The 25,845-nt window shown below is 37.7% G+C and overlaps 1 protein-coding gene across 3 annotated transcripts in view; it reads right to left on the reverse strand.

Moving 5' to 3' along the window:
* DISC1 (DISC1 scaffold protein) overlaps nt 1-25,845 on the reverse strand; it is a 187,675-nt gene that overhangs the window by 21,489 nt on the left and 140,341 nt on the right. For all 3 annotated transcript variants that reach the window (XM_032683964.1, XM_032683962.1, XM_032683965.1), the window contains exons 10-11: nt 20,985-21,045; nt 392-635 (exon numbers count right to left, since the gene is read on the reverse strand). In XM_032683964.1, coding sequence (XP_032539855.1) covers nt 392-635; nt 20,985-21,045 — 305 coding nt within the window. The remainder of the gene's footprint in view (nt 1-391; nt 636-20,984; nt 21,046-25,845) is intronic.

Consider the following 25,845-nt stretch of genomic DNA (forward strand, 5'->3'; position numbering starts at 1 on the left):
TTCACTGAGGGAGGAAAAAATTTACTCTCTCCTCCAGATCCAGGCTAGCAAGTGAGCAGAACCAAGTCAGAGTGAAACTTGTCAGTGAGATGAGGAATATCTGATAATTTGAGTTAAATACTTAATAGTTTGTCCTTTACATCCTGATGTACATTCTGTATTTATGGCCTGAATAATTCCCACATTTTAAAAAGACTGATGGTAAAAGGAAAAAGGGTTGAAGGGCTTCTGAGAAGCTAATAAGCTATTTTATTCATGCCCCAGATAGGAGGCCAGATGTTAAGTTCATACTTAACCTGCCCTGCTGACCCGTCACCAAAATTCAACTCTCCCTCTCAAAAGGAAAACCATGAGTATTGCTTGAAATGCAGCTGTAAACTATTTCAGATACCTCTTTCAGCTCACTGTGTTTGTGGCAGGAAACATTAACCCACTCTGTGTCCTTCAGAAAGTGACCTTCTTTTCTTTTTTCAGAGTCAGGTGGGCCATCAGCAGTCATCTCCATCTCCTCCAGTTGGTTCTCTTCTTCCTCAAAAATGCAGCAACTGGTTTCTTTCAGCTGAAACCCTTGGATGAACAACTGACATGCTTCCAAGTCAGCTTCCCACACTCTTTGGAGCAGCTGGCTCCCGCAGCTGAAATAAAAGCCAAAAGAAAATAAAACTGCAGTTCAGGGAAAATAGTTGCTATTTCAAGTAACATTTGGGCTAACTGCTTATTATTAGACAGAAAAATAAAAACAACGAAAAAAAACCCCCAACAGTTCCTTAAATACCCCCACAGGGATAACAAATGCTATATCAAACTGAAAAGCAGTAAAATTATTGCCTTATTACAAAGCCAATGACATAAAACACCTTTGTGCTAAGATGTTGTTTCCAACTGTTACGTGTGACTTTCTCCTGTTCAGGACACAGGTCCAAGGGTCTCGGGATCATAACTTGAGCTTCCTTCATGCTACCAGATATACTTTTAATGCAGTATCATCTCTCAGACATGTCCGTGTACATTACAAATACTGCTCCTGAGATTTGTCCAAGAGTTATATTCACCTGAAGTAAATGGGAATTCTATGCACAGATAGTTTTTCAGAACAAGACAATGAATACTAACATCACACTGTTTGTAAGTGATGTGGTCACTTCTCCATTTAATACATATTGTCTCTAAGGAATCAAAAGATTAGGTTGCCTACTAAAACATAGCAGATCAGTGGCAGAGCCCGGGATGGGACTCAGAAGCAGTAATTCCCATGGCAATACACACTGCCAGACAGATACAAATGCTAATATCTAATAACATTTCTAATAATATTTTTTCACCATTCTTTTTCAAATTATATAATTTACTATATATATATAATTGTGAGCAATTTTAAGTGACTAAAAGAAGAAAAATAACCATTTGATTTTAACTTTTCTGACTAAATTAAATACCAGCTTATCTTTTATCCGAAAGGAAGGATAAAGGAGCTGCACTGCTCACAATGAATTCAATAATCTAACAGAGGTACATTTTGAACTCCACAAATTTACACGATGCCAAGCTGTAAAAATCATACAGCAATATACACAGAATGAGAGCAAAATTAGGCTTCAGAAGCTGAGCTATTTGATCTGTGCTTAGAGTCAGCATATACGTTTATTGAAGACATAATACAGCATGGGGTCCACAAATAGTCTCCCCAAAGGAGTTCAGAATATCACTAATTAGAAAGGGAAAAATTCTTCACTGGATTATATGTCTGTGTTCCATCCAGGTAGCACTTCACTTAGCAGGACAGAAAAATAAAATAACCCCCACTGTTTCTCTTCTTGTCAGTCACATCATCATGGTTACACAATCAAAACATTTCCCTGCGGACATACATAAGGCCATTTACTTGCTTTTTGGAAATGTTTGTTTGCGGCTTTATATGGCTTATTATTAAAGGCTAAAAAAATACTCTAGAGACCTAAATCACAATTTCCAATAGATAGCTTGTTTTGGCTATTTAATTTAATGAAAAGCACTATCGACAAAATTAGGCAGAGACGGTGATGTATGCCATATTCAGAGTGGAGAAGATGAACAGCATATGTAAAAGTACAGCATAATGGTGCCTAGGCTGCTATTATTCGGCCATGACTCAGCTCATCGGTCAACATGGTTTTGACTGTCTAAGTTTTACACACATTTTAGTACTCAGCAATTACTGAACACAAGGCTAACAGATGGCTTTTATTTGAAGGCCTTCTTTGTTTTACCATGGTATCTGCAAAACTCCAATTTATCTTGAGCTAAGATGTTATGCTGAACTTTTCAATTAAAATCAGTGAATGCACATACACTTGGATACTCCGAACATATCTAAGCCCAACCTATCTAAGATTTTAGTCTGTATTTTGGAATTCAGTGCCATGAAGCATTTTTCAAACACACTTTTTGAATGAAAATTACTTGAAAGCTGCAAATAGCTGACACAGACACACATACCAAATGATTATTAAAAATTATGCTGACCCCAGCATGAAAAAACTTTAGCTTTTACATCAGGTGTAAAACTAAACTCTATTGAATTCCAGAGTTTGTTTTATTCATGTTCAATCCACGCTAAAAGTGCATTTGCAGTCTCCATGAAGCCTCCATTGCGGCTGTACTGAATATAGCGAGATTTTTCAGGTATGCAACTTTTCAAAATGATGGATCAAGTCTGGATCAGATTTCATATTATTCCTTTACTTACAAATATTTTATGATATATCAACCTCTAGGTTTTATACACCTGCTTCTTAAGACGACCCTTAAGTTTCAAACAAGCAACAACAGCTAGGATACAGACGAAGATGTTCAAAGGAACACAGTGAACATGGCATGTTATTTACAATACAACAGTTTAATTAGTTACACAAGTAACTGACTATTCTAATTGGTGTCAAGCACACAAGTATCACAGTGGTATTGCATTTTAAGGATTTGGAGGAGGCCAATGAAACATGTCATTAGATATACAAGATCTCTATCCCTCCATAAAGGACTCATATAAGAAAGACAACAGATGCTAGTAGAAGAACACCATGGGAAAGTAATTGACACCAATGTGGTTTAACATCTGCAGATGAAAGTCAGTTTTTTGATACTAAAAAAAAAAAAGTCTGAGTAGGGGGTAAAAGATTGTGAGATTGTGAGCAGCCCTGATATTGGAGGCTAGTAGTTAGACTTGATGGGACAGAACAGAGGGAGTCAATGGAGAAAAACAAAGTGAAATGAAGAAAAGACAGTAGTGGTGACTTTGAATGAATGAGAGCAGGGCAAGGGGCAAGACTGCTTTTGTCAAGTCACGGCCAGGGAAATGGATGTCGAACTAAGTGAGACGCAAGACTCAACATGAGTAATTTTTTAGCTGTATGGATAGCTGTGACAGGTCTTATCTCAAGGATACTATGCAGAAAGAATCTACAAGAGCAGGCCTAAGCTGACTTGAAGAATGGCTGAGACATCCACAGCAACACAAAAGTACACAGCAGAAAGAATTCTGTATTAAGTCAAGTTGATGATGATGAAAGAGCTGTCAGAGAAACAAAGCTGTTTATGGACAGGAGGAAATGAATACGGAACAGAGAGATTTATCCTTGAGTTCTCTTCATAAAGTGGCAATTGACATTGTAATTGCACATGCCTTTACCAAGTCCCAAGTAGTTTTCTAGGAAGAGTCATAAGAGACTAGAGGGTAAAAGGAAACTAAAGGATATCTTCAATCTACTTATGATGTTGGGTGAAATTCATGTCTAGAGACATATCCAGCAAGGATTCTTTCTCTCTTGAAGTCCAAAGAACATTGCTCCTTTGTCTTTTCACAAGATTCTGGGAGATGTCAGTGGGGGCTCTCTCTACGGCTCTCAGCACAGCATTATTCTAAAGCTATTTATAGTGCTAATTGGAACTACAAGAACATGACTTTTCTATTGAGGACTCTGCATATATACAAAAGGCACATTCAGTTCTTGAACATTATAGTCTAAATGAAAACATGTCCATGCAAAAATAGTCAAAAGATTTTATATTAAACCCTATTAAAAAAAAAGGCCAAACCAAAACAAAAGAAAGTCTCCCAAAACATCCTCAAAGGCAAATTGCAATTGACATAGGAAGATGTCACTACTCATAAATAAATCTCATCACCTACAGTTTTCAGGAATGTCCCTTAGTGAGTGAATTGTTAAAAGTGGTTTATAACACCCTGAGGTCAACACTGTGTTGATAAGATGATGCTTATTTTGCTTATTTTAAGGGAAATCCCTGTAAGACTGCACACGTTGAAAGCCAAGAGAATGAAACTGAAGCTAAAATACATAGTAAGACATCTGTTTAGAAACTACATAATCAAAAACTAACTTAAGAGGTGAGATTACCCACCACTAAGAACAGATACCCTAGACAACCTCCTTCTAACAGGTGAGCCACAATAAGATGTGGATTCAGGAAACCATGTACTTACCTTTTCTCAGTACTTGGCACATATATTAGCTCTACATTCACTGACCCTAAAGGCAGTTTTCTCTGACAAAAAACAAATAAATGAAATGCAACAAAAATAGTCCAGCAAAAGAACAGGGATTTTCATTATGACAATTAAAATGACTGGAAAGTTTTGAGGCTTGGAGAAAATCACAATGTGAATCAAAAGTCTTTGTTCCATATCCCCATTCTTTATTGAACTATTGTACATACTAGGGAAAGTTTCTCTATATTTTGGTCACTTACTTCTGTTTATATTTTGCACCACGGGGAAGGAATGAGGTCTTCTTACTGAACATTTAGTTGTGTCTTTGTTGCCTTTCTTAAGGCAACAGCCATGCAGTGAACAAGGAAGGCAAGAAAAAGAAAGTATCCAGTAAAAATATTTAGAGGAAAGAAGGCAACCATATTGCTTTACTGTTAGCAGAAACCCACTGTTTTATTTGGTTTATCATATTAATGCACAGTCATGCATTAATAACCCTTCTTACATTTAACAAGTATTTACTACTTCAGGAATATGCTTTGCTTCTCTCTTTCATTAAAAAAAGAAAAAAAAGGTTTCCAGTCTCATCAGTTCTTGCCCCTTCACCTCGGCTCTTATATTTTAAGATGTCTACAACCAATCTGTGGAACAAAACAAGGACTACAATGTGTGTATGCATGATTCACATGAGGCTCTAAGGTGAAGGAGGCACATAACCTGCTTTTCCCCACCTGACTGGTGTGCAGTGGTGTGCACTGATAAGGGCAAAGGTACAGCTAGGGCCCACCAGATCACAGCTCTCAGCTGATAAACTTAAAAAAAGAGAAGAAAGGTGGTGTAAGAAAAAGGATAAAGAAAACCTGGACTCTGTCCAAACAGCAAAACACTTTTTTCCCTTGGCCTGCACACTAGAAAATCACCTTTCTTAAATATCTGAAATCAACCCTTTTTTTTTTTTCCTTCTTGCAAGTCTCCCTAATCCTATAAACACTTTCAATATAACCTCAATTTCACAATTCAATTCCTTGCATTGTGTCTTTCCCCTCCATTTTCCTTGGGAGCTGAAAATCTCATGAATTGATTACATATGGTTCCAATCACGTGACTGTCCCCCAGTGAGGGAGACATTCTTCCTACTCCCTTATTTCAAAGCTCACTGATAACTCTTGTTTGCTGCTTAGCACTATTGTCGCACTTCTCCATGAGAAAACAAGACTTGCTCCCAGAAGGATACTCCACATATTCCCCTGTCATATGACAACCCACTCTATCATCTACCTTGAAGACTAGCTAAAAGTCCCAGGCAACGTCTGAAGCTTGCAGTACTTTTCTCTGGCACAAGCAATTTGCTTCTCTGACCTTGCCTTCTCCCTTATAAAACATAGAATAATATCTAGAAAACAACAAGTGGCTAACCCTCTTTAAATGGGATGTTTCACCTACTAGAGAATATTCTGAACCAGAATTACTAAAGATCAAGAAAGCAATCCTCACAATCCCCGTCTAGCTTCTAGACTTTTACATCTTCAAAACCTGAAAAATTTGCTCTGGGCTGACTTTTCTAATATCTATACTTTATAGCTACAGACAAGTTCTCTGCACAACAGTCCTATTCAAAAGACATCCAGTGCGCTCAGACAGGACATGACAGTGCAGCAAAGAGGTGTGGACACTACTTTCATGCAGCTGAAAGAATGGGTGATAGCAGTGGCTCTGCTTTCTACAGCACCCCAGGATTAGAGGCAAATGTGCAGGAAGGGGCAAATTTGAGGAAAAAGATGAGCTGAGCCCCAAAACCAGCCCTCAATGTAGTGGTTATGCCATCCACATCTCCTCAGGGGTATAGCAGCACAGGGTACATCTAGAGATGCAGTAGACAGAGTACCTGGAGATAGGTATCTTGTGCCTTTGTTTTGTGATCCAACCTCTACAGTATTGCTACAGAACATCCACCACAATCTTTTAAGTTATGTTGGGATTAGGAGCTCTCACTTGTTGGCTTTGTGAGCAAGAAGAAGAGCAACGCTTCAGTTATCTCCTTGCTCACATCTGCCACAGACAAGTCCTAGAGGAGAACCCCAAATACATTCAGACATCTGGTCATCTGAGATATTTAACACTATGGTCACTCGGCCTAGTATAAATAACACTTAGAGAATGGAACTGAAGTGCAACAACATGTATGCTGGAAGGGAAAATGCCATGCTGAAACACAGCCACTCAAACACTGCACAGTCTCCTTCAGACTACTGCTGCCTGCTGCACAGACCCCGCTTCTATCACATCTCTCCTTGCCCATATCTGGACTTTCGCTCCAGGAAAGGTGTGTTTCTACAGGTCTGGCCACAGAGACAACCCTTACAGGTCTTTACACTCCTTTCAGTTGAAAACTTAAGCCTTTTCTTCGCTGCCTCCATTTTCTCCCCCTTTCTGTGCTGTTGCCCAATGAGGCTACACCACCAATTCTATAAATTGTATAATTAAGAAAAAAAGGGTAAACACATTCTATTATGATGGATTCTAGGATTCCTAAGGAATTTTCTTAGACCTTGCAAAAGCTATTAACCCTTCCAACTCAGCACATTATGTGATTTTGTGAATTTGAATTGCCTTCATAAATCTTAAAAAATTCTTTCCCCTTAAGACATTCAGAATTTTTCATAGAAAGATGCTAATAACAACAAATAAGAAATATATTAATGTAAAAATACATGGCCCCTCACAGTGATCCCAATAAACAGAAAAACATAAATTTCTGACAGTATTTTCTGGCAAATGTTTTTTTAAAAATTAAGCTTATCAGTTACACTCAATGTCCACAATTTTTCCACTCAATAAAACATTACCTACTGTATCCAGCATACTGAAAGATTAGCATCTGAACTGAAATCTAAAACCAGCCCATTAAGAATTATTTCTCTTGCCCCTAAAAAAACCCTGATACAGCATCTTAAGGACAGAACTACCACCTAGTATTTTAAGTGAAATGTACAAATTTTATGTCTGCTTTTTCTTTCCTGAAAGGCCTGTTCGAAACAAAGAGGAAGAACAATTTTTCTAGTGAAAACCAACAATGGCCATTTGATTAGTGTTATTAAAAAAAACAAGATACCACACAATACCGAACAATATTTTTGTTGTTTTCTCTTCAATCCTCAAGCCATTTATTTTACCTGGAACAGAACTTTAATCATGGCCTGTCATCTTTCTAACAATATTCAGTGTCATTGTGTTATACTTAAATTATCTCCACTGGAAACACAAAATGATAGACTGCTGAAGGTGATGGTTTTCACTTTGATTCTTAATATAGGGTGGATGCAAGAATGGGACCAACATGTCAGATGTAGGAAATTCAGTAATTTACAAGGGAAGAAGGGAGGCATCTTGTAGTGAGAATTTACTATTCAATTTTGTCCCTGTATTTACTGTGCAGTTTATTTTCCTATACTACCTAATCTATAGTATAAAAATTTACTACCTGCATTCAGGGCTATTTATCTCTCTTTAAAAAAGGGAATGGTACTCTGCCCCTATCTCCACTGAAACATTTATGATAAATAATCTATTCTAAGAGTAAAAAACTTAACTTTGATAGATGAGGAGAAAGCTACCCATGAATTCTTCTTATTAAGCAGTCCACATAAAGTCAGCTTCTCAATCCTAGTTTGTCCTCCACCTCGTTTATAATCTGATAAAGCACGTTCAAATTCTGTACTAACTCTGATAACTCAGTCTGCATCCTGCTTGCCTTTGGCTCCTGCTATAACAGAAAAGCCTCACATCATCACTAATTTTGTCTGGATGGGAATACCTGAAATGAGATATTTTTTCTGCATTACTTAATACTTGTTCCCAAATCAGATTTAAAGGAGAGGCATGAATTAGGCCACGATTTTGGAAAACATGCATCTCAGGATCTACATATTCATCTTAGTTCAGCTGAGCTGCTACACAAACCTCAATACTTTCTTAAGCTTGAACTCCACAAAGAATTCAACTTCTAGTAAATTCCACTGAAACTGAAGTAATTCAATGGCTTTCAAAGTCACAATCAGTTCCAATCCAAGAAAATATATTTGTTTCCAAAAGTATGCCACAGGAAGAAAGCACAACATTTGCACCGAGGCCACGTTCTCAGCTGCCACAAATGCGCACTACTGCAATAGCAGCAAAGGCCATTCATACCAAGAGAAGAATGCGTTATCGCAAAGCAATTAGAATAATGAGCCTGATCTCTTATTGCTTATTACAGTCTCTGGTCACAAGTGTTAGGAAGCACATCGAAGGAATTTACAATTCCCCTATAATTTTTATTCACCTCTGCTTTCTGATATAAAATTCAACAGTTCTTTCTCTGAGATGATGAGAGATTTAGACTTTAAGTGTCCAGTGAATTCGGAATGTGAATCACTGTACTACTGATCAAACAGGAATTAAGCATACATAACAGTTAAAAACAACAGGGCAAAGAATTGCCCTTTTAAAAGAGATTCAGTTGGGAGAGATGATATATTGTCATCATGTGGGAATGCACCTTGAAATTCAACTTTTGTAACCAGGAAGACACACCTGGAAAAATGAGAGTGTTGGCCAAATACTGATGTCAATAGCCACGTGCTTACAGGGTTCCTCTGAAACATCCAAGGGCACCTCTGCTGTAGTCATGCAGAGTCATCTAAGTTCAGGAGCCAAATCCTGTTCTGGATCAAAAAGAGCAGGGAAGGAAAGGCAAGGTCTACAGAGCTTCCCTGGCTGGACTCTGTTAGCTATAATGAATCCTGCATGGCTGCAGACAGTATATTTAAAATTGCTGAGCCCTGTGTATCTACCCAGACTAGCACTGTACACTCCCAGCAGTAAGTACATTAAGTAATGAGAGCTTCCAAATGCTAGTAGAAAAGACTGCCCCAGCTACATGCAAGATAGGGCCATCCTTCATCTTCATACTCATGCTATGCAGATGGCAATACTTTATTTATTTTCTACTTTAAATATCATGACGTTTCTATCTAATTGGCCAGCCAGGGCTTTGTGTAAAGTATCATCCAAAGACAGAACAGAAGAATTTAGCAGCACCGCTGGACAGCAGGCAGGTGATTGTCAGGCATCCATCCTCATCTCCCTTGATTGCTCTACACCCATTACTACTGTTGATGGCAATCCTGCTCAAGAGAGATGACAAAGCCTCTGAGAAATGCATGAATTAAGTTTGGATCTTGCCAAGTTCAGAAAGGAGCAGCCTTTTCTCACTACACATACTCACCTACAAGCAGCCACCAAGAAGACCTGGTAAGAGAGTAGAAGCTTAATACCATGGACTCAGAAGTGACAAACAGTTTTGCGTATCCCTCCCTACCCTCACACAGTCATATCTTCACTGCTAAGATAGGTTGAGGTTTGCATGAAATCAGCTCACAGAAGAGCTAACAGCAGGGCAGAGCTGGGCAAGGCACAGGTGATGCTGAAGGGCAAAGAGAAGCACTTTGAAAAGTTTACAGTCATTTTTCTCAGTAAGACTGGGAAATGTCCCATGAAATTACTGGAAACAGTCTGCTGTGTAAGTGGATATTTTTCATCAATTTCTCACTCAGTTCCTGGTTTTTAGACTGCCTCTCACCAGACCCTATGCTCTTACACTGCTGAACACCTGCCCGCTCATGGGAAGCAGTGAATAAACTCCTTATTTTGCTCTGCTTGCATGAGCAGCTTTTACTTTCCCTATTAAACTGTCTAATCTCAACCCATGAGTTTTCTCACTTTCACCTTTCCAATTGTCTCCCCAGTCCCATCGGTGGGGAAGTGAGCAAACGGTTGTGTGGGGCTTGGTGGCTGGCTGGGGTTAGATCACAAGACTGTGACAGGAATGAATTTCAGCCGTGTTGGACTCCAGCTTTACAGGCATGACGGACCAGCACCAGAACAATGCAGCGTTAGAAAAAGGCATACAGAAAAAAACCAAAATCCTAACAAAACACACAATTATTAACCAGCTACAGAGGCTGTGAACTTTCATCACACTTCCTTTTTAAGCAAGGGCAATACTTAATGTTTTTAGAATGCCCAGCCTTGTCCTCTGATGATTTTTGCTATGCTAAGAATAAAATGAATGGAAGACAAAGAGCCTGGAGGGAAGGAGGGGAGGTGGGCAAGCTTTTCCCTGAATAAGCAGTAAAATCCTCCGTCATCTTTTCTTTGACAATGCTGCACACTAACTACTGAAGCTAATTCAGTAACTTGGAAAAAGCCCTGGATGAAACCTGAATTAATATGGACAGGGAGTTAGTAAAAGCTGTTCAACCATGTGCTTTGCTTTTTCTAAAGCTCTGAGGCACTGGAAAGTGGCCTCAAATCTGACCTTTTTTTTCTCCCCCCCTCTAAAAAGATCTAGTTTCAGTGCTGAGAATAGCTGAAAAGAACAGAGCTTTCTGCTACTTCTCATAAAACTATACGCTCATGTGCCACAGTTCCCCTACCTCCCAATTAAAAATCAGTATTTGTGACCCGGTGTCTCCAAACAGGCAAAAAGCCAAAAAAAAAAAAAGGTAAAAAAAGACAATAACAATTTCTATGTTTGTAATTCTTATGCCCTTCTTCACTTTTTATCACCTCATATATAAGCCAAACAGTCATCAAAAAATGTACAGTGCACAAAATATATCACATACACATTGGTGCACTACTAATTGCTTGCTAGGACTTAAAGTGGAAAAGTGAATTTTATGTTATGTCCCCTTCTCTCATACTACTGTTGGACCAAAAAGCCTCCCTATCTCATCCCTCCCTTTCTGCGAAAATGTCTCTCTACATCTTAAACCAGCAGATGGTTCTCCAGGAATTTAAACAAAATTCTCCTTCCTTTGTAGCAAGAATTCATTTTATCACTGCAAATTCTGAACATTTTTGCCACTGCCACAAAAGACATGGTGCGTTTCATCAATGCTATTATATCCTATCTCATGGAGGCCACAGAGAGAAGCAGCAGGGCTGCTTTTTTTTTTTTTTGTTGGTTGGTTTTTGTTTAATTTTGGTGGTTTTTTTAGTATATTTTCTCACTTGGTGGAAGAAGCAGATTGCATTCTTTGCCCTCCTCCATTTTTACTGCTTGTGCAATGTGCATTTCATGAGTATAAATATTAGTTCTGCCAGTGCTGAAAACACAAGTTACAGACTGGGAATCAAGAGTTTCATCCTGGCATGAGACATGAATTTATCAAAGGATCTCCACTAGCACACGGCACCAGATAACACTGAAGATAAAATGCACATTATGCTGTAGAAACATGACTACAAACTCTAATCTCCTGCACTTCTAGAGATGATTTTCCTTTCCACCTCCTGTGGGCATTACCTACACTTTCCACAACCAGAAACAAAAGGAAGAGTGAAGATTCTCCCCTTTTCTTCCAGACTCAGTTAATCCAGGCTAATCCATTTCTGTAAAGCAATACCATCAAATTTCTCCCTACATTATTTACATTTACTAAGAGTTTCCAAGATACTACTCTGCCAGGACACTGCAAACATTTTCAAGTAAGTGATTATGAAGACAATAAGAATATTTAAAGAGAATCTGCACTGTGGCTTGAAAAGTAACCTGATGTGTTCTAAAGGTGAGAACAGGTTTTCTGCAAAGCAAGTATTTTATTATATTTGTATTATCCAACTTCCCCCACCTCCATGATATGCAAAAATAGGTGTCCTATGGAAGAAAGTTGGAAAAAAACAAAGGTAAGAATAAAACACACAAAATGGAAGTGAGACAACTCCAATGAAGGAAGACAGAGGAGCCACAGTAAAGGAAAAAGCAGGAAGAGAATCAGAAAGCCCTTTTCCTCATATTGCTAACTTCATGATAGAGTAATTAAAGAACAGCAAATGAAAAAGTACACAAACATTTAAAGCAGAGGGAGAAAACAGAGCAAGAAAGAATACTTAAGTTTTTCTTCTTTGTTAACTGGATTCATCACTGTGAAAATGAAGTTTCCAGAACTATTATAAAAAAAAGGTGATGTACCTCCCAGATAAGTCATAGTCAATACAGAAACCAAAAAAATCACCTGTAATTTATTAACTAGCACACTTAGCAGTTTGCTTTTCATTATTCACAGCTCCTTTTATTCACGAGTATTTTGGACAAGTTAACTTCCCTTACTACAATACCAAAAGATCACTGGGATCTTGCCGAATTTCCCCTCCTCTACAGAAATCTCTTTAAAATGCTACTTTTATTCACAAGTTCCTATGTTCTTGTTACCAGTTACATGGCTGAAGTGATAATCCTTCAAACCATGGTATCACTGCCTTTCCACAGCAAAGTGGAGTTGCTGTTCTCAGGCTGGAAAAGAATATCAGGAAAACATGAGCCTCTAAGAAAAATTAATCCTATTTTCATAACATCATCTCTCACATAAACTGAAAAATAAGGTAACTGAAACAATGTGAATTTCCTCACAAGGAGAACTGATTCTCCAAAGTAAAGTGTTTGATCGGTCCCATGAAGGTTTGGTGACACTGCAATGTTTTTTCAACATTACTGAAACCCAACAAGTTATTTGGTGGTGGTGGTGTTTGAAGGCTTTTTGAGTACCCAATCAGTATGATAAAACTACTCATTATGTTCAAGACAGACTATTTTACTCTAAAGAACAGCAAACCATGGTTTAGGCAGAATGCCTTCAGATGTCAGAGAAGTGTAGAAAGATTTCTTCCAAATTTACAAATCTGGCAAATTATGTACCATATTCACTTTCAGCAGCATAAGCTTCTAACTATGTTCCCAATTTTCAGTACTTAAGTTAATCACACCAGGCCTAGTCCTGCAGTGCTTTTTTGAAAGGGCAGGCAACACAAGTGATTTCACTGCTATCCAAGGGCATTTTTTCAGGGAGATAAGAACCATTCATAAATAACAGCTCGAAGTCATGAGCAAACAACACATTTGGGGAAACTACCCCTATATAATCAATGTTACATTATAAAAAAGAAATATTCCATACAGACAGGAACAGTAGAGAAAGAGAATTCTGCATCTGCAAAGACACGCAGTTCTTTCTATGTGTTCCAAGGCCACTAAGACCATCAGCAGTGTGAAATATTGTCCTTTCAGTGTGCAGTGTCCCTATTCAGAGCATTCATCCTCAGCTCAGCACACAAAAACATTTCTGAAACTTAGTATGTTATAAAGGAGACTTGTGGTATGTAAGGTAAAAGAATGAATAATAAGGGAAGAGAATAGCTTTTAAGACTGTTTATTTTCATGTAAACTGGAATGTGATATTGTGGCATTTAATCCTGACTTGTCCTCTTAGGGCATGGGACCCTCAGAACATCAGATATCTTGTCTGAAGTGACAGATCTCAGCGAGGATGACATCTTCAAATGCGTTAAAAACACTGCCTGCATGAGAAAACATTGTTTCTGATAGAGAATGCATGCATTCCGTAGCAGTCCAAGCAGCCAGGTTGCAGCCACATTTCTTCTGAACTAATCAACTAACATTTGACTGAAACCCTTAAAAAAAACAAACTAACAGATGAAATCAGGTAGGACTTAAGGCTTGATTTCTGCTTCTTCAGTAGATGCTAGTTGTCCTAACCACACACAATCACCTTCACACCTCAGTGATCAAGGAACCATGAAGATGAGAACAACTTGTATCAGAGTAAGACTCTATGTAATTTTCCATACTGTGTACCCATGAATTTAAAAAAAGGCACCCCCAAAAAAAAGAAACCAACACAAAGAGCGAAACACAGTCAATTAAAGAAGAAAGGTTTTGTACACATTTGCAAAGTTACCAGGTGCTTTATCATTCAATAATGGCAAAGTACAGTCATTGCAGTATTGTATCTTACTATATTTATCTGTTTCTCCACAGAAAATAGCACAATAAAATATCTTTGTGTAATTGTCACCGGTTATTTTGGAATGATATTATTCTCCAAAAATAATTTCATGATTCCTATCTGGGAATTAGGAAAAGGCACTTAAAAGCCCTGATTTTGTCATGAATGGAAGTCACAGCATAATCTTTTGAGGCCCACAGAACAGTGCAATCTCATTAAATTCCCTCAGCTCAAGAAATGTCATCTTTACATTAGCTGGTATAAAAAAATTGTTTCCAGCCTGAGGCAGTTATGATAAGGGATTTAGAAATCATCACCATGTGGGCCATGAGATATAAAGGAATGCATCAACGCATATAAAGTGTCTGCTGCTCACAATTTCAGAGCTAATGTTCTCACAGCTGTGTATGACTTAAGACCAGCTGGGAAGAAGAAAGGGACTAAGTGAGTCACTAGTATTTTGTCTAACCTGCATTTAACACTCCAGCAGCAGAACTGCTGGTAAGCAAAATAAGATCAGATCATTATCCAGCAAGGGATGGGGCTGTATGGTCTCTTAGAAGCACAATAGAAAACACATAGTCTTAGGGGGAGGCAGGCAAAGATGGCATTTCAGTCCTATCTGTGCACTCCTAAGGTTTTACCAGCAGCTGAAACATTCCTCAGTGAAACTGAGGTGGGTCATGGGTTACACAAAATTACCACAGGCCATCTGGCACTCCTGAGCACACCTGCGCTGCTGCATGTACAAAAGGCAAAAGCTTACAGAAAGCCTTACTCAGCAGCCTTAGCAGTTCTCCTATGGCAGGCATCAGGGTTTCTATAACATGACATACAGGGCACTAACAGTTCAAGATGAAATCTTACCCTTACAGAAGGTAAGGGTCTGTAGATGACCAAAAAGGGGCTTTGTCATGAAAATGTTCAATATTTGCAAGCTTGTGCTTGTAGGCTTGGCTACCACAGACTGCTCTTCAACAGCACAGTGTCAGACTTCAAACAGAGCTCTGAGTGGGTGCAGGAGGCTAACAAGCTCCAGCTGGATGCAGGAACCTCACCTCACTGTAGAAAATCATTGCAGTCTTGAGAAAGGTTTAAATGCCCAATTGTTTAATTAGCAATGAAGGCAGCTCCTTCTGGGGTTTCTTCGGCCTCAGGGTGCAGTGGTCCATGATAGGTCTTGCTCTTGCATTCTGAGTGCCTGCAGAAGGACAGACGATAGTCCCAAGATCTTTGGTCTCTCCTGATGTTTTATTTGCGTTTTTCCCCCAAGAGGTATTTTCAGTTGTGAGATGCTCCTTCACTATATATCATATTTAACAATAATTGCTTAGGTCATGGATCAGGCATAACGTTTCATGTTAGCATACAATGCCACTCAGGAAATATTTGGTATGCCAAATAAAACCAGTTCTTAGGGCAAATATCAAATAATTTACAGCATACAAAAAAAAAAATTATCTTCAGGTGACACTCTCTTCTAACAATTTCACCACGTTTATTCTATCTGCTTAAGAGGGCAAACTTTCACAGATTATCAGTTTCTAATAAGTTTCACAGAGGCAGTGAATTCCAAATATGTTTCTATGGATATATAGCAGATGGATACTTGAAAATAAAAGTATTGTTATTTCATCATAAATCTCATTAAGCTCATTTGCACCATTAATTTAACCTTAGTTGTCTTTGGTATAGAGAAATCTAAAGGAAGACTTCTACTTTCCCTCTACTACTACAAGAAGAGCACAGCAGTGTCTCCAAAGGCAAGACTGAGCTGAAACAACCAGTCATTTTAATGCATGTTTCAGTAGTGTAACTGAATTCCTGTTTTTGCACAGCACTTTATAAGATAAACACATTTATTGTAGAACATTTACCAGCATCTGCAAGGGCAAGGGTCTGAAAGACTTTTTAAAATTTTTATCTTGTTCTACATACTTGTTTTCATTTCTCCAGCTATCACATACAGTTCTTACACAGATCAATCTTTCTCACAACCCCCTCTGCAATGGAAGGGAATCAAACTGAAGCTAGGACAGAGATTTAATGAGATACAGGGTGCATGTAAAATGTGACAGATGCACAATGGCTTATGTCACATGACCTACATTGACATACATAAGAACTAGCAAATAACTCAGATGATGATGACTTTTCATGCAGAAATATATATCAAAGGTTTCTTTCCACTGTGCTTCTTCATTTAAAGGACAGGCAATTTTATTGCTATCTTCAAAAACAAGTGAATACTTTCAAACCCAAGTCTGGACTTGGATTCCCACATCTAAACAAATATAACTTAATACTTTCTCTCCATCAACATCAATTTAAAAGGCGTTTATTGTACCCCACACGTTTTTCAATATCTGGCCACTTTTATCTAAGTACTGATTTAGGAGACACCATTTAATCACAGAATCCTAACCCAAATCTCCTTTTACAGCTTTATAGCACTCTTTCGAATGCACAATTCATGACTGTCAATCATTTACATGACTTAAGCTCACTTATGGTAGAACTTGATGGTTCTTAAAAGAGTTGCTGACGGTTGAAGCCCACTTTACTCATGGTAATGATATAAAGTGCCAGCAGAGCCTTCACTTGGTGTGGAAAGAAGCAAGATGAAAAAAAATACACTTTCCGTGAAAGCACACAGGTCCCACAAGAAGATGTGCAGCTGAATTTTTATGAGCTAAATCAGACTACTATGGTAAACTTCTCCTGTACAATCCCTCTTAAACGGCTCAAGTGATGGGCTGAAGTTATCTAAGCAAAACTTCTTGCACTTCAGATATTTATACAGACAAATGTCTCTGCTGAACACATTTTCATTATCCTAACTCTGACTACTTTTGCACATCTCCTGTTTACTAACAAAAGGTAAGTGATTTGCAAGGTCTACCTTGGAAGCAATGGCAATGGTATTTACATTCTCAAAAGAGCAGCTAGTGATTTAATGTATAAACTTGAGGAGTGGCTTGATATATACTGGTGACTGGGAAAGAGACAGCCAGCAGCATTACAAAACATACTATTTATTTATTCTTTTCATGAAGGATACTGTCCTCAACAACTGTCAATCCACTGCTCAGAATATAACCTCTATTTTAAAAGGAAAAAGCAATGTCAAGTAATCTGTGTACTTAGTGGGTGTTTTGCCTTCTTTGGAGTGAAACCAGTAGATACTGAACATATTTCATTTTTTTGTCAATGTGTATTTTCCCTTTTTTTGTCCTTTAGGTACAAGGCTATCAGAAGAGTAGTACTCCTAATCAAACATATTCTACAAGCTACTTGACAGCATGTATTTTGTAGGCTGCAGTCAAAAGCATTGCATTTGTTTTAAAAACAAAAAAAAACAACCAAAAAATAACAAACCCAAAAACCCCACAAAAAAACCCCAAAAAACAAACAAACAAACAAACCAAAACCCCCAAAACCAACCAAACAAAACAAAAAACAAACAACAAAAAAACACAACCAAAACCAAAACACCCACACCAAAAAACTCCACCTTTCCAAAACATACTCCAGTGAATAAGCTAGGTTCCCTCTCCCTTCACCAACTCAGCAAAAAAAAAAAAAAAAAAAAAAAAAAAAAAAAAATCACAAAATAAGCAAAAGAGAAAAGAAGGGGGAGGGGGGAAATTAATTGATAATATTGACTTTTTTAAACTCAAATCTTCATTAAAGCTGTTTTGGTCTGAGTTTTCTTCATTAATTTTCTTCTGTTGCAAAAGTGGTCAAAAATTACATTTCTAAGAGTTCTACTTTCCTCTGAAGCTCTATTTTAAATTGAAGGGTTCTGAATCTAGGTTGTTTCTATTTGAAACATTACCTAGCAAAATGATATGTTTCATCTGGAGAAAAGCTCTAGAGGCTTATTTGAATTCATGCTACCCAGAGTTGATCCTCTTTGGGTTTCAAGAGCAACCCCAAAGGTGCATTCATGAGCCGGATGGAAATTCTACTGCTGTCTAAAATGTAAACTTAAAACTTACACCTTAAATTTTCCTTAGGGACTCTTTCTTTAGTTTATGATATATATATAAAGGAGTAATCTGAGCATCTATATGAAGGCCAGAAAAAGAGAAAGACTCTCAGGTTTCTTCTCTAAACAGGAGGAGGGGGGCACAGGGGATGGGGAAGCCTCTCTGGCTCTTGCTTAGTTGTTTGTTGTTTTTTTTTTTAATTCAAGCTTTAAAGGAGGTGTAGTTAATTACTTAAAGACCAAGGAACCTTTTAAACCCAAATATCTAAACCACCTTATTAGCATAAATATATTTTTCAAGATGTAGTATCTTAGAGACTTCTTTGTGTTAAAAACATTACAGATTTTCTTTTTCCACCAATATTAAAATAAATTCGTAGTCCTTAATTACTTAAGATTAACTATTTTTAGACTAATACCATTTGCACATGTTGAAAAACACGTTCAGAACTGAATCTTCACCATCTGGAACCTTGGCCAACACTGTGCTGAGTTTTTTGGGGGAGTATTTTGTTGGGTTTATTTGCTGAGTTTTAGCAGGGTTTTGCTAGGGGTGGGGGAAGTGTTTTTTTTTTTTTTGGGGGGGGGTGGTTCATTAGTTGCTTTTTTTCTTTTTTTTATTCTTAAGTTTGGAAGGGGAATTTTAGAATCTTGGCAACATCACAACAGTCTGTTAGAGAAGCTGACAGCAAGCTCTGAAGAGCATGTTCAGTGCAGCAGTATAGATGCTTTTGTATCCTCAGAACAGGTTGGGAAGAACATTTACCTTAACAGCAAAACTTTGAAGCGTGTAGCCCAGCTGCAATAGAGAACCTGGACTAAAACGAGCCCAGGTCTGTGTAGTACAGAGGAAGTCAACCCTTGCACACAAAAGCAACAAAATACATTACAATACTTGACAATTCTTAAAGCTGCTAAGAATTGGTCAACTACTGTTTTAAACTACTGTTTGGAGGCATTAAAAAAAATGCCTCCAAAATATAAAGCAGTGCCAAAAAGAAGGTTTAGCTTTTAATTCTTTCCCTGAAATGACAGTCCCCACAGAAGCAGGATGAATACCAGTAGTTCAGCATGCAAATTTCTCCCACAAATAGAAGAAGAGAATAAAAAAGCATGCTCCAAGCTCATTAACAACATCTATCAAGGCACATAAAAAGGTGCTGCAATTTAAGAGACTGATGCAGAAAAGTCAAGATAGACAGCTCAAAAATACATTCATCCCCCATAACTAAATTTAAAAAAAAAAATCACAACTGCAAATTCTATCTGATAAGTCCCTGGAAGGAGAAAAAAAAATATACAGATTCTCCAACTATTTAGCACTTAAATAGAAATTTACGTCCTTCTGGGAGCCTGATATGTCGATTAAACCCATACAAGCCTAGAAGCATCAAAACATGTCACAGAATTTACTGAGCTGGAAGGGACCCACAATGATCATCAAGTCCAACCCTTAGGCCTGCACAGGACCATCCCCAAGAGTTACACCATGACCTGAGAGTAAACTAAAAAAAAGAATATTGTTTTCCAAAAGACAATGCACTGAAAGTCCTTAAGACTTGTCTTAAACTTATGGATTGGAGTATATGGAGTATAAATGTTATTAAGGCAGCACACAGACACACAGCTTGATCTTCCATAATTTTTTGTTCAGTTCTGTATTACTTTCCAATTTAAGAGTTAAGCCAAATAAATACTTCTATATTCAAAAGTATGAGTGAGCAAAAAAAAAAATATATATAACCCTCTCTTTATCAATACAACAAAAAACCAGTGAGGGCAACACTTTATTAATTACCTGCTTAGTAGTGGAAATGGAAGCAGAGCTAATTTGGTGAGTTGCATTTTATTAAGGCTCAAGCTCCAATGACTATGTATGAAAGCCTTTTTTCAATTAAAATAGAGTTGTTCAGGGCAAAGTTCACGAATGCAGAAGATTCCATTAGAACAGCACTGTAATATTTGCTGATCATATTTCAAGGAAAAGCCTTAATTTGGAGGGGGTCACATAGAGCCCCCTTCATGCAGCAAGAGAAGGAAATATAAATGTTAGCATTTGTTTTTAAAAAAAAACAAAGCCATAAACATATGTAAATTCTGCATTGGGATTCAGTTCTTAAAATATCTCTATTGTTGTCTTGGTTTCTATTCGCTTTCCACATTTTTTCAAAACTGTTAGATAGAGTGCCTTTACTTGTTAAAGATGCCCAGAGTTCTGGTTAGGGACTCCTCGGCCCTGCTCAGAATTGGTTTTGCATAGTAACAAAGGGGTGATTTTTCAACCAGCTGTCACATCCCTAAAACTTGGGGGTTTCTGGGTGCTTAAGAGAGCACACTTCTGGTTACAAGACCTGCAGGTAAAGCTGGAGTGAGACATCATAACCCCACGCATGGAGCCCATTCTCTGGCTGTACCACCACCATTCCAGGGCAGTCCTCTGCACTGAACAGTGATTCTTTCTTTTACCTGCACCCATTGCCAGGCTGGCAGAAAAGCTGCTGAACATGATCATGAACAGAGATCTTAACACTTGTGGAATTTCCTACTTTGAACTATTTTTGGTATTATTCTAATGCAAATTCCGTAACACTTTTATGCATATCAATGCTGCATTAACAAGCATTTTTTAAGATTTCAAAGTTTTCCATTATATCATCCTTACCTATGTAGTTTATCCTCTAGAATCTCCATGTACTTCTCAGCATTTTCTTTTACACTGGTCACTACAAAATAAAGGTCAGAGTTAGGTAATGGTATAACTGCACAGTTTTGTGAGGGCTCTCTTTTTTTTTTTTTTAAACCAACTCAACTCTTACCCACATATTTTACATATATCAGTCAGGAATAAGAATTCCATTAATCTTTTTCACATTCAAATTACAGTGTGGGTGTCTTCTCCCTTTTTTCTTGAAAGTCTATTGTATCTGTATTACAGTAATATATCTAGCAATGAATGCATTAACCTCTTGGTTGTGCCAGAAAAATGGTAAAACTAACAAAGGCATAGTTTGTGGAAGTTTCCTCTTGACAAAAAAAAAAAAAAAAACCCAACCAAAATCATCCCCACAAAAAAAGAAAGTGCACTCACACAGCTAGGTCCTCCCCTTTACCTTTAGGAGAAGGAAGCAAGCCTAACACATGCATAACAGTCCTTTAAAATGTTATGAATCTTGTATCAAACTTTTTCTGATAAAACCAAAAAGGTTTTATTAGAAAAGAAATTTAGGTTGTCCTTTTTTGTGGTTTGGTGTTTTGAGGGGTTTTGTGTATTTGTTTTTAAAGTTCAGACCTAGACATTGTCTGAAAGAGTCCCTACAGCTTTTTTACCCAGAAGAAACTCCAACAGACCATAACACACAAAAATAAAGCCATTCCTTTGGATGACCATTGGTACTTATCAATGGTACAAATGGGGAAAAGGTAAACCTCCTCCCGGAAAATGGAGGCTTTTAGATAATAACCATTTTCACACTATGATAACTTTTTCCCCCTCCCTAACAGCTGCTTCCCAACTTCAAGTCTAGTAGGACTGTAAATGAGGCGGTCTCTATTATAAAGTCTTAACTCACTGTACATCAATTAAATATATATTTTACATGAATATGCATCCTATGGAGCATCACTGTTTTCACAGGCAAAACTTGTGATATGGATCAGGTACCCTGTGAATTTACCCATTCATCTCCCCTATCTTCCCCACAATACAATGCCATTGAGCACAGCTTACACATATCAAGTGCTTCACATATTTCTCACTTTTCCCTTTTGTGTTTGATTATTGGGGCTTTTTTGTTGAAAAAGTAGAATGTCACATGCATTGAAGTTGAACCTCAAAACTCAGCATTAATCAAATCAGCTGTGCTAAAGTTTAGTTCACACACACACACAGGAGTTCACTGAGGTTATACCATTAGAAGCAGGTATGAGGGTCAATGTAATATCGATTATCTGCCGAAGGTGGTGTTCACCTTGTCACGCAGCAGTCACACATCACTGAAGCACTCTGCATCCCAATAGCAAATATGGAACATATTTACACATTTTGCCAAGTTGATTTACTTTTTGGTTGGTTTATTATTTTGTTTATTTTACGAGTTTATTGGATTAGCAAACAAACAAACAAACAAACTCCCACAAACCTGAAACAAAAAACCCAAACTCACCACAACCCTAGTACTCTGGAAGGATGATTCTGCAGTATTATATTGTACATAGGCAACTGCATTAGCTTATACATTCACAGATCCAACTGACCATTAGAAGAGTGCTGGTAGATGTTATGCAAAAGGTTCTATAAGGATTTCTTCAATGGCACTGGAGACTAAACACCTTTCCCTAGCTTGTAGCAGTTCTGTAACAACTACAGGGCTTAGTGGAAGTTCACAGTTTCCTTACCGTGCTCTTATTCCTACACTTCGTGTGGAACTGCAGAGAGTCGGCAAAACTCCAAGTCTTCCTTTAATGACACATTTTAATGATCACCACTTTTCCAAACTCCCTATCCGTCAATCCCCAAATGCGCTGACCTGAGGCCCAGTGCATGCTTTGACAGCAAATAGCTTCAAGGTGTACAGGTGCCGTACTTCCCCTTCTCTTGCCATTGCCACAGTGTCCTTCAACATGAGCCATTACAACTCAGGGGCTTATTCTTTTTGATAATAAAGTCAGCAGATATTATTAGTTTTTGGAGAGGGATGAGAAGAGGTGGAGAATGTGTTTCACACTGGCTTTGTTTCTAACCGATATAGTGGCTTCTTATGTTACATGAAAGATAAACCTTGCTTTCAATTTCTCCTGCTGTGCTTGTCACTTTTTAATTGGGTTTGATCTGATGGAGTAATTCGCACTTTCACAGTTCAGTCCTGCCCCTACATGCAATTTTACAAGCCCTTGAAGCACACAGCTTAATATATCAGCATTATTCAATGACAAAAAGTAATGGACAAGAATACACCACTAGTAAAAAGTAGGTCAGTAAAAAGCTAACACTCATTTGGAAATCACCTCACATCACTAAACCCTACTCTCTCCTGTCAAACATTTTAACTACATTAAAAGAAATGCAAACTTTGCTGCTGAAAGAGAAAGCTCCCTAGACTATCTTTGTCCCCTTGCCTTCTTCTGCATGTAATTGGAAAAGCTGTAACCTGGAGATTTTGCTGTAAGGAAAACACAGCTTAAAAATCTGATTAAGGTTACTTCCCTTGCAACAAACTGCAAATGGTACTACAACAAATACAGAAATACTTTCAGTCTTTTAGATTATTCATTGAAATAGAAGACAAGCAACAAATTAGAAAAATTTTTTTTTGTTCTACTTTAATGAATTTATTCACCAACACTTCAAAGCAAAAAAATGCATACAGGAAACTGTGTATGCCTTCAATCTGGCCAAGAAAGTACTAGATGACAGAGGAAAAAAAAAAGAAATAATAATTTATGAGATTCTTTTCTGCATGCCAAATGGTTTATTTTTACATTTAAGTGAATGGGATTGCCTTTTTCATCAGTTCCCTGGGGATTTACATGCTTAGCTCATATTGGCCTTGAAGGGAGTTATTAAAATAAAAAAGTATAAATACTCCATTAAAATAAAGAAGTATAAATACTCACAGAAGATCAGACACCAGGGAATTTGCAAAGACTAAAAATAAACTTTTCTTATGATGTCTTAATTGAAGAAAAGTGAGTCAGCATTTCCTTCTCTTATTTTTTCATAAATTTTTCTTCCTCCTTAGAGTAGCAAAGTCCAATCTTGGAATCAGTCCTTGTTAGACAGAGTTGAGGAGCAGCAGTGAACTCCTGTGGTGGCCTTTTAGTTGTAATAGAGCATAAATCTGCCATTTTAGAAGCAGCATAAATACCTTTCAATAATTAACCTACATAGCATTCTTTTAAAAGAACATCACGTGTCATTTCTCATCTGAAAGCAGCCCCAATGGGGTAATGCTATTTCTGTTACTTACAAAGATTATTCAAGCCTGCATACGAAAGGATATCATCACTTTTATTCTTCGGTCTTTTATTCTTTGGTCCTCAAAAATTGAGCTTAAAAAGACATATGGGCCATGATATATGCTTTGGGTTCTATTATCAATATTTTCTAAAATAAAATATCTGACTGGAGACACCTTGAACACAGTGTTCAGATGGACATTCCAGATGTGGATGCTTGGCAACGGAGAAGAATAAGTCTTTAAAACTGAATTATGGGCCTAAAAAAAATTGTAGTCAATATCACAGTAGTTTTTTACATGCTACCCCCAAAGGTCTGTAGTTCTCTCCTAGAGAAGTGATGTACTGAGTCCCAGAGATACAAAGTCCAAAGTTAATTTTTGCCTTCCACCCTAAAAGGTATTATTTCTTTTTTCTTTTTTTAATGTGTGGACAGTGTGGATGAATAATGTGAACACACATTTTTACACAAAATTAAAGGTTGGAAGAGCTGCAATGGCTGCCGGAAGATCAAGACCCAGCATGAAAAGAACTGCCAGACATTACCTGCCTGCCTGATGAACCTGAAGCCTACAAAATTAGTCTCTCCAATTCGCAAGCATTATGTTCCTTCTCAAATACCTTATTAGTCAGGTATGGCAAAACTCCCAGTGGCTTCAGGGAGATTTTTGCCTGACTTAAGGTCTAGGATGAGACTGGTCTCTTAAGAATGATATAAAAATAAAAGTAACTACATGGACATGCACTGATCCACCTGGGGCAAACTCTAAAGGCAGAATTAGGTGTGAACAAGGCTGACATGTTGCTTGTCCTGTCACTATTCTATTTTTTAAGTGTAGAAATTGTTATTAATGTTAAGAGAAAAGCAAAAGCAGAAAATGATTCTATGAAAATGATTCTAATCTTTTCTGTCATGGAAGATGTACTACATTAACGTGTGAAGTCAGGCTCTGAAAAACCGAAGAATGGCTTCGATACATTTAAAGGTTAACTTGAAAAGACAGTCAAACTTCAGAGATGACATCTCAGCTGCTCAACTACATGTCAAGATGATTTATCCAGCCCCCAGTAAGAAGATTTTGGATTACAGAATGGTAAGGAATTTTGCATCCTGCAGACAGACAGGGGATAAACCCAAAGAACAAGCTCTGTGTGAAGAACAATGGCCTCCCTCCACAGTGCATTGTTCCCAAAGAACTCTAGAAAGAACTAAAAAGGCCAGGATTAAAGAGAGGAAAATAAGTGCTTTGATAAAAAAGTGCAAATACTGAAAAAAGAGGAATGAAATTCTGTGCTGGTTCACTGACTGTTTTTCAGTAATGAAGTATATACTGAGATACGTAGTTATTACCTGTCTCTTCCAGGAATTGTGGTTTGTTCTAAGGAATGTGCTAATCCTCAAAATATCACTGCAAAACAGCACAAAATTTGCCTGAGGAAATTACTGCCACCAGAGATGACGTGACCAAAATTTAGGAGTCCAAATGGACTGGGTATTCCATAAACAGAAACACTACATAAAGATGATCTGGAAAGACTAAAATCTGAACATCTAAGAAATCAAAGCC

The sequence above is a fragment of the Chiroxiphia lanceolata genome, chromosome 3, assembly GCF_009829145.1.
Source record: "Chiroxiphia lanceolata isolate bChiLan1 chromosome 3, bChiLan1.pri, whole genome shotgun sequence".
NCBI classification, from domain to species: domain Eukaryota; kingdom Metazoa; phylum Chordata; class Aves; order Passeriformes; family Pipridae; genus Chiroxiphia; species Chiroxiphia lanceolata.